At 45.1% G+C, this 10,268-nt stretch overlaps 1 protein-coding gene across 1 annotated transcript; it reads left to right on the top strand.

The window, feature by feature from the left end:
* Positions 1 to 8,618: 8,618 nt before the first annotated feature.
* On the top strand, positions 8,619 to 9,964 carry LOC138381698 (calcium-regulated heat-stable protein 1). Its single transcript, XM_069466108.1, has one exon. The coding sequence runs from the start codon at positions 8,643 to 8,645 to the stop codon at positions 9,084 to 9,086; it is 444 nt and encodes a 147-aa protein (XP_069322209.1). The 5' UTR covers positions 8,619 to 8,642; the 3' UTR covers positions 9,087 to 9,964.
* The last annotated feature ends 304 nt before the right edge of the window (positions 9,965 to 10,268 follow it).

Genomic DNA, 10,268 nt, shown 5'->3' with positions numbered 1-10,268 from the left:
ACTCTAAATGTGATATATTAATTAGGGAATGAAAGAAATCAATCAAAATTGTTTTTCAGAAGGAAACGATTGTGGAAGGATGTTTGTACTAAAACAGTAAGAGTGCTGTGTCTTGCAAGAGGAAATGCTAACACATACTAGAAAATAAACAGCACATTGTTTTCATAACACTGGATGTGATGAACCAAAGGGTGCCGAACTGAAAACTGGAAGAACTGGCACTGCTGCTACCAAGTAGCTTCGCCAAGGCACTTCTCGCTCTCTACTCAATTCAGTTCTTCACAGAAAACATCATAATAGCTATTATTTAGTAAGCCCTTACTAGGTACCAGACACTGTTTTTAGTGAATTATTTCATTTAATCCTCACCAAAACCCAGTGAGAGAAGATCTGGTACTCTTGCTGACTTAAAGATGAGCAAACTGAGGCACAGAGATGCTGAGTCCCCAGTGTGTTCTGGAAGCAGATTTGAACACAGTTACTCTCTACTTTGCGGCCCCTAAAGCATGGCTTTCATGTGTCCTTTCCCAGCTCTGAGGTCTGGACCAAAGTGAGCTGACATTTTCCCTGCCAGGCATTCAAGTTCCCCTCCAATCTGATCCTAGCCTATTTCTCTGCATCATTCGTCACTCTCCCAGTGCCTGAACCCTTCCTGTAGTCAAAAACCTCTTCCCAGCGGGCCCCCAAGAGTCACCAGCATTCCCCTTCACACCTTTGCCCCAGATTTCCTCATTTGCAAAACACTCCCTGATCTTTCCCCATTCATTTCCTCTGTCCTTCAAGGCCCTACTCAAGTCCTGCCTCCTCAGGACACAGGAGCAGTGGGAAGAGCACAGGGCTTGCCAGTGGGGTCTTCCTCTGGCTCTGTCACAGACTCTGCACGGAAACTGGGAAATGTCATTTAACCTCTTTGGGCCTCAGTTGTTTGATCTGAAAATCAGGGATGTTAGACTCAATTGTTAACTATTATTTCTTTAAGCAGTAGATCCGTTTCTCTAATCAACTCTTTGGAATATCAATTCCCAGCCAAGCAAAGACAGAGTCGCCCTTGCTTGCAATGGAGGTGAGTGGCCTAAAACCATCCTTCTCTCCACCCGACCTTGGCAATTCCTGAGGCACCTGAGGGATCTGAAAAACAAAGCAGGAAGACACCGAATTAGAACATCTCGAGGGTTTTTTCCATCTCCAAAAGCAAACGAGTTAAAACTTCTCAGTTCCCTCTAATTTATGACAACAGCTCACCCCTCTGAACTCATAGCTCTTCATGTCATGTGGTCCTTATAACATATTGCATATGAATAGCTAATTTGTCTTGGCTTCTCAACTAGATTCTACATTTCTTATGAACAAGGATTGTATATTTTACTTCTTTTGTATCTCCCACAGCAATCAATACAGTCACAGCCCCTCGATAAATACACAGTACAGCATCTTCTATAAGTACACATCACAAAACCCATAATAAATACATATTGACTGAATAAATGAATGACCCAGACCAGGACATATTTCTAAGGCCAGCCCATGCAGAGCAGGAAGAGAATAAGGCCATGAAATGGCTTATTTGGTAACGTAATTTAACTTCTCTTTGAAGTAAACCCAAGGTACTCACTGTTATTTCTGGGCCTGGGGCTGCCCAGAAATAAGTCCTCCTATAATGTCAGAGTTTCCCAAACTTCAGTTATTCACGTACAAATGCCACAATTTTTTTTTTTTATCATATTGGCGTAGGCCTTGCTCTATCATTTACTTCAATGTTCTTTAAATCAATTCAGCATTTTTACTTAAATAGGTTCATTCTAAAAGGAAACTTTATATAACACCACTGTAAATGGAAAAGTAGCATCATCTTCCATAAATAGAAAGTATTATAAATAATTCACATATACCATGTACACATTTTTATTTATATACATATATTATACAGTCACACATTACATAGTATATATTAATACATTTCATATATACATATATAAACTATATAGACTACACATGCATGCACATACACCCACACTGAAAACGAAACATTATGACATTATTGACTTCTAACTAGATACTCGCCCGCTAGAGCCTGCAGCCTACTCTCTCTCTCTCTCTGCGTTAAACAGTCCCTGAGGTGGGAGTCGCTGGGTGTTGACATAGCAATTGTGGGCAGCTGCTGCTTCTGGTCAGTGTCCATTCCCTGACACTTCTGAACTGCCACAAAGACAGAGTAGCTTTCCTCGGTTATGAAAAAGGCCCCCAAAGAGATACGAATACTGGCAGTTGGAAGTCAGCTGGAGTGTACAGAAGTTGGGAGGCCTGTGAGGTTGGAGCAGGGTCCTGGCAGCATGTTCGAAGCCTCCACTTCACCATCAGTCAAATGGGAAGGGTCTGTATTCCCTGACTGCCCAGGTCTCAGCTGACACTAACGTCCTGCCAGTGTTGTGCTGTGGGTCTTGCCTATAAAGCATTGAGAACCCTTTGCCCTCATTCCTGATTCCTTTTCTCCAATAAAATGCCTGTTCCTGGTGCAGGGATATCTATATAGCTAGAAAATTGTTTTGCTAAAAAATCAGCATAATTCTCCATGTTATCTACCCCCCAAAAACGGTTCTCACTGTACTTTACAGTGGAAAAAATCAATGGATCATTAATTCAGCTTAAACAAATGAATAATTTCTCTTTGAATGTCTGCATCCTTCAACCATGAAATCCTAGACAACTTCCAGAAAGCTGTGGCCCAGAACACCCTGATCCAACTCGGAACACTATTTATAAGAATGCCCTGTATGCAGTAGTCTTTATGGGGTTTTTTCTCAAACGTTTTTTAGCCTGTGTAGATGACATTTATGCAATTCAGAGAAAGACGCCTCAACAGAATTAGTCAGCAGCAAAGTCCTCTGACGCAGCTTCTGTGATCTAGTTAAAAATAGGAAAGAGGATGTTTTGCATAAGTCATCACCATTGTGCGGTATTGGAGAATTGACCACTTTTTTTTGGTTCCCACATCCTGTTACTTTATCTAAAAATAGATGAAAACTCTGTCCCTGAATTCTTGGATAAGACCTTTTGCTTCTGCGACCTTGGCACTGCGGTCCTTCTTGTTCCGTGTCCCTTGGTCACTTCCCTTCACCCCTTGCCATTTATGATCCCAACTGTTGGCCTCGGGCTCAGGATCTCTGCTTTTCTTCCCCCTCCCAGGGGCTGCAAATGCCAGGGCCAAAAGGGGCCAGGTATACTGAAGGTGGACTGGGGCCAACTACCCTGTGCCTGCCTCATCTGAAAGGAGGGCAGCTCTTACCACGTTTCTGACAGATCAACTGACTTTTTCCAGAGCAGCCAGAAATCTAGATTGTTATGGGAACTTGCCTAATCTTTAAATGTTAGAAATAAATTCAAATATTAATTTTTTAAAAATAGAGTAGAGCTCAAACCATGAATTTTTGGTTTGTGGCCTCTGCCCCATACCCTTTCCTTTGGGGAACCTGTTTGTTATCAGCTATAAAATGGGATTCTACAACATCTAGATCTTAGGGTCTAAACTCTCCCACTTTTTCCATTTCTTGATTTCTGCTTTGGAAAAGAGTATGGGATTATGATAGAGGTCTTGGATTCTGGGTCTGCCTTTTGCTAGCTATGGAACTTTGGATGAGTTAGCTTCACCTTTCTGGGCCTCAGTTTCCTCATCTGTAAAATGGGCAGTTAGAAACAATGACCTTGAGAGCTCTGTTAGCCAGTAACTCCAATCATCCTCATCCCCACCCTTGCCCCTCCTGATCTCAAAGATCAATTCCCCACCACAGTTAGTGGCCCAAATATTTTCCTGATTTTCTCAGCTTAGGAGTCAGCTTTATTTGTAGCTCTCCTTCCATCTGACACCCAATCAGTTCTATTGCTGCAGCATCCCTTAAATCTCCTTCCCTCTCCCCGCTGTTGACTGCCACCATCTCCTTAACAAACTATTACATTTGCTTCCATCCCTACGCTAGCTTCTCCATCAGCCCTCAGCTTTGGAACCTTTTCTCCAAAAACAAAACAAAAACCAATTTCAAAGAACTTTTTTTCAGAGTTTTCCATGAAAGAATTTACAAGTGAAAATTGACAACCTTCATTCCTTATCACAGCCAACCCCCAAATGGCCTGCTGCTCTTGCAGGGTAACCAGTCAACCTGGACAGTCATGTTTAAGTCACTAGCTGGGCTTGGAGGGAGGGTCTGAAGGTTTTCAGCATGGTCAGGGATGGCTCTCAAATATCCCTCACTAGGACATCAGGCATTCACACCCCCGGAGGAGCTGTAAATATTTAGGCAATATTTCATATACAAAAGTCTCATGCATTATGGACAATAATGTTACAGAATGCCAGGAGAGGAAGAAATCTCTAATATATTTTTTCTCCAAAGGTACAGAAAGTGTTATCACCCAAGAAATAAACCTGGAGACTTGAAACTTGAAAGTGGGAGATTCCAGAGAATCCAAATCTCTCACATTTATATAGTTTTCTAGTTGGTGAATGCATTTACTTCCTAGGTTTGCTGTAAGAAATTACTGCAAGCTGGGTGGTTTAAAACAACAGAAATTTACGCTGTCAAATTTTGAAGGCTAGAAGCCAAATTCAAGGTGTCAGCAGTGCCATCCTCCCTCCACATCTCCAGGGAAGTGTGGGGGACACAATTCAACCCAGTACAGTGAACAACCAGCAACGACTTTCCCCACAAGAATCATCCCATGTGCATTATGCAGAATAAATTCTTTAGAAAATAACTTTCGCAAGTCACTTTTACATAGCACAGCTGCAGTTAGAATTAAATTTCTATATCTTCTGATGGACTTTAGCTCTAAATGCAGACATGAAAATGGCAGGAGAAATCAACACTGGATTTTTGATACACCGTCAGAGGAAAGTTGTTCTAAGGAAATTGGAATTATCCCTTAGCCACAATAAATAGTCTGCTACTTAGAGGCTCACTGAGCACCGAGGAAAGGACTAGACGGAAGACCTAGCAATACACTGAACTGAGCCAACAGAGGCTTTATAAGTGAGAGACACCAAGTGTGGAATCAATATGGTGCTTTATGGAAAGACAAGGAGTGGTGGTTCAGGACCTCAAGTGGGGGACAGGGCCAGCTGCTGCACCGAGGACAGGCCTAGCCACACTGGCTGTGAGTGGTAAATAGGTGGCAGACAGCTCAGCTAGACGATGTGAACATTCAGCTTGAAAAGACAAGATGAGGTGATCCTCAGCTGACATTAGTGGGCCCCATCTGAGTGTTTCTTAAAAGTCTTACAAATCTGCAGCTGAAAAAGAGACTATGGAAGATCAAGATGGCCGACTAGACACAGGAGGTGTGTGCCTTCTCCACAGAGAAGAACCAGAATAGTGAGCAGATTCTCACATTTTGAACAGATCACCTAGGAGAGAATGCTAGGGTTCACCAGGGAAGTAACAGGAAGCACCAAAAGTGGATAAGTGTCAGGTTTCAGTCTGAAATGTTGGTTCTTGGCACTCTCATGGTTGACGAATGGCCAGATGCACCAAAATAAGGCAAGCACAAAAATGAGGTTTATTGAGGAGAGAAAGATAGGATTATAGAGAAAGAGCAAGATATAGGTTTACAGAGTGTGATACATATGCCACAGACGACTGGACCCACTGTCGCAGCAAAGCGAGAGCAAAAGGAAGGGAGCAAAGAGGGCCTGGTTATGGTCTGCGTCTTGTTCTATGGTGCTGGGATTGGGACCTCCCTCGTGGTTCAGAGGTCACCATGGAACTACTTTGATTGGACAGTTGGGAGTTCCATGACCTGGGTCTTACTGTACATGTGGGCTGTTCTAGGTTACTTTCCGGACTCTATGGTACCTATGCTGCTTGGCCCATGGGCTAGAGAGTCCTTTGCATCCTTTTGTAGCTGGTATGCTAAGTTATGATTGGCAGATTCATAGGGTATTCCCTCCTCCCCGAGGTGTGGCAGTCCCTCGGGAGAGGAATAGGGTTGGGCAGGACCAAGATGCAAATAAAACAAAATAAATAAATAAAATACCTGGGAATGTAAACAAGGAGATGAAAGATCTCTACAAGGAGAACTATAAAACACTGATGAAAGAAATCACAGCTGAAACAAATGGAAAAAAATTCCATGCTCATGGATTAGAAGAATCAATATTGTTATTAACAAAATGTCCACTCTGCCCAAAGTGATTTACAGATTGAATACAAATCCCATCAAAATACCAATATCATTTTTCACAGAATTAGAAAAACAAAACCCTAAATTTCATATGGAATCTAAAAAAAGCCTGAATAGACAAAACAAACCTAAGCAAAAAACAAAACAAACAAACAAACAAACAAACAAAAAAAACAAGTGAATACAACCATATATATATGACATGAAATACTACTCAGTCATAAAAAAGAATGAAATAATGTCTTTTGGAGCAACTTTGATGGACCTGAAAGCCATTATCCTAGGTGAAGTATCTCAGAAATGGAAAAACAAATACTGCATGTAATCACTTATAAGTGGAAACTAAGGGATGGATATACATGGTCATACAGAGAGGTAAAATGGACTTTGGAGACTCCATAGTGGGGAAGGGTGGAAGAGGGATGAGGCACCAAAAATTACCTATCAGGTACAATGTATACTATTTGTGTGATGGATACACTAAAAGCCCCGAGTTTACCACAATACAATTCATCCATGTATCAAAAAACCACTTGTAACTCCTAAATCTTTTGAAATAATAATAAAAAAGAGAGACTACAGTCAAATACACTCAATGAATAGAGCAAGATGAAGTCTAAAAATGGCTCAACAAGATCCATCCTCATTAATGTGATAAAATCCCATTGGGAGCCTTATAAAACACAAATGGACCAGAAATAAAAGTGATGCAGTAAATAAGATTGAACATCCACTGTGACTCTTGTTCCTATATTTGCTTAAAGTGGCGTTCAGGTCTTTTTCAGTCCAGACAGTGGGACTACCAGCAGTCTGATCATGACGGGACCAGGAGGGGATAGAGTCCATAGGTGCAGATGAAAATCTGAGAGCCCACCAGTATTTCTGGAGCCAAATGCTTCTCCTAGAGACTCTTTTCTGGACTGGCTTTCAATATGTGAAGAGAAAACAGTATTGAAAAGAGTCAATGAAAATGGCTGACAAGGAAAGTTGTTTCTTGGCAAGGAAGTTGTGTAAAAAATTTATATTTCTAGTTTTTAAAAAAGGATCATGTCATAATGTGTTTAAATGCATTTTTAAAGTTAATTTCTGAGATGACAATGCTCCCTTAATTTAAGACATTCTGTGTCAGGACAGAATGCAAACATGGCTGGGAACTGCCGTGGTTAGAAATCTGAATAAGGTACAGCAATGCCTGGTAACCAGAGGCAGATTGAGAATGGCATAGTGTAGAAACAAGTTGCCATGGAAACAAGCCACTGAGTGAAGCATGACCATCCTGAGGGCATACACCATATGAAGAGAAGGGAGGGGGACATGGGATGTGCTAGATGGCCAGGAGTTCTCAGGCGGGACAATGAGCATGGTCTGCCCATTAGCTATCTGGCACTAGAAAGAAAGCCAATGGCTGTCAAAGCCACCACAAAGGCGAATAAAATTGAGAACTTGGGTATTTTGAATTTGATTGTATTCATTTGTCATTCATTTGTTGGTTCACTCCAACAGCCATTGACTGAGTGCCTTCTGTATGCTAGGCTTGGGCTAGGCTACAAGGAGGTGCCAGGAGCCCACTGTCCTGCTCTCTGAAGGAGCAAGACCTAGACAGAGTTGGTGTATCACTCCTGGGAATCAAGCCTCCCTCTGCCCTGAGGCTCTGGTCCTGTTCCAGGCTGCCTGCCAGGTCTCTTTGCCTGCTGGGGGCACCCATGCCACCCTGCCCAGGATTCCAGCTCCTTCAGAACTGTCCCCATGGCAGGCCCCTAGCCCTGCAGTTAGCCTCCTTTGTGCTCAGCTGGCCGCCGCCTTCCACATCTCCTGCTGGGCTTTCTCAGAACTTGCCCAGACTGTCCACTTCATGTCACCATCCTGGTCCTCCCAGCCTAGTGTGTCTTCTCCATAAGTCCTGGTGCCCAGTCCCAGCCTTGGCTCTAGCACACTTGCTCCTGGCTCTGGCTTTGGCATGTGATCCTCAATATGGAACATATAGTGACACGGAAAACACTCACATCAGAAGTTGTTACCCCAACCCCCTTCCTTTGCACACCAGTGAGCAAAACCTCCAGCTTCCTCCAGTGGAACCCGGTAACACCTCCTCCTTCTCTGTTGCCGCTGCTAAACTTCCTGTTCAGGTCCCTGTTATGTTCTCCATTCCTTGGCACCCTCCTCTTAAAAGTGCCCTTCTGTTATTACTGTGATCTCTATTTTTAAACCTCGCATTGGCTTTACAATCTCTTTCATTCCACATCTTCTTTCATTATAAACCAACATTCCAGAGCAGCCGACTTTGACCGTGACATTCATACTGTAATCGCATTATCCTCATTACACTCATGTTGCCTTATTGTTCACAGACTTCATCTCTTTTGGTCCTTTGAACAATGTGGTAAAGCAAGCAGGGCAGGTATTATCACCTCCAGTTCATGGATCAAGAAATTGAGGTTCAGGGCGGAGCAGAAGCGGTCCACAGGTCAGCCATGTCATCTGAGCCTCCCCCACCGCTGCAGCCCCCCACCCAGGAGGCTTCGGTTGGGCTGCTGGACACCCCCCAGACCCACGAGCGCTCTCCGTCCCCTCTGCGGGGCAACGTGGTCCCGAGCCCACTGCCCACTCGCCGGACAAGGACCTTCTCAGCGACGGTGCGGGCTTCACAGGGCCCCGTCTACAAAGGAGTCTGCAAATGCTTCTGCCGATCCAAGGGCCATGGCTTCATCACCCCAGCTGATGGCGGCCCCGACATCTTCCTGCACATCTCCGACGTGGAAGGGGAGTATGTCCCGGTGGAAGGCGACGAGGTCACCTTTAAGATGTGTTCCATCCCGCCCAAGAACGAGAAGCTGCAGGCTGTGGAGGTGGTCATCACCCACCTGGCGCCGGGCACGAAGCATGAGACCTGGTCCGGACACGTCATCAGCTCCTAGGGGACGCTGGAAGCACCCCTTCTCCTGGGCTTGTGGGAGACTTTGGGGGGAGGAGGCGGCAGGACCACACTGGAGATGACATTCTAGCACACGAGATGGGGCTTCAAGGGGGGGCACAGTCCTTTTCAAGCACCTCCTGGAGAAAGGGGGGGCAGGCACGGGGGTGCTCTCGGCCACCAGCACAGCCTCTGACCATTGCAACAACCTCTCGCCATCTGAAAAGCATTAAAAGCATTTTGAAAGGAGAGGCGCCGGCCAGTGGCTGAGTGGAGGGGCCCGGCCCAGCCCAGGGCGTGGGTGGGAGGTGGTGTGTCCCCAGCCGCCCAGAGAAGCGGGCACAGACCGCAGAGTCCCTCTTCCCGCTGGAGTTGGAGATTCCAACTCCCCAGATCCGGCCCCCTGGGGATGACATGGCCCCTGTGTGACCTCCCCAGGGTGGATTTCCACCTGAGTGCCCCTCTTGTGTGTCTCCTGCACCCTGGCCCGAGCAGTCTTCTCATTCTTCATTAGTTCTAGGGGAGCTGGCTTTAGGGGAGAGGGGGTGGGGTCTTTGGATTGGAAGGATTTTCTTGTTTGGTGCCTTTGCCTGTCTGGGAAAGACACGTTGTCCGGCAGCCCTGACCCCTGGGCGTTGTGGTCTGGGGTGCTGGGAGGCTGCACCCCAGCTCCTTACAGCCCGATCTGACCCTCTGTCTGCTGGTGGAGTGACCACCCGGTACCCATTTCACAGCCTCTGTCATGAAGGTGGGGGTTGGGGGATGATGGGTGTTGCTAGCAGAAGGGCTCGTGCAGAAGGGAGGGTCTTTGTTCAAAACAAACTTCTCTGGCTCCATCCCGGAAGAGAGTAGGTAGCGGGCTTCCCGACAGCCTTTGCTAAAGTCAAACGCTGAAGGAGAAATACACCCTTGGTGAGGGGGTTTTCTTTAATACTGCTCTTAAGAAATGCTTAGGGATTTTTCCCCCTCCTGCCTCAGTTTTGATAACTTAAAGCTGTCACCCAGAACCAGCTCTGTGTGCACTTTGCTGCTGACATTGCAAACTTTGTAGGTGTTGCCAGTCAACAAATCCTTAGGATTTTATTTGCTGTGGGTTTTGGTTTGGCTTGAGTTGTGATTTAAAAGTAGAAATAGCTGGGTAATGTGTGTTGAAATATATGGCCCCCATGTAGTCAAGAATCCTCTC

Source organism: Eulemur rufifrons, chromosome 3 (genome assembly GCF_041146395.1).
Source record: "Eulemur rufifrons isolate Redbay chromosome 3, OSU_ERuf_1, whole genome shotgun sequence".
Classification (NCBI taxonomy): Eukaryota; Metazoa; Chordata; class Mammalia; order Primates; family Lemuridae; genus Eulemur; species Eulemur rufifrons.
Note: the sequence above shows the minus strand (reverse complement) of the source record. Positions and strands in the feature narration are given on the sequence as shown.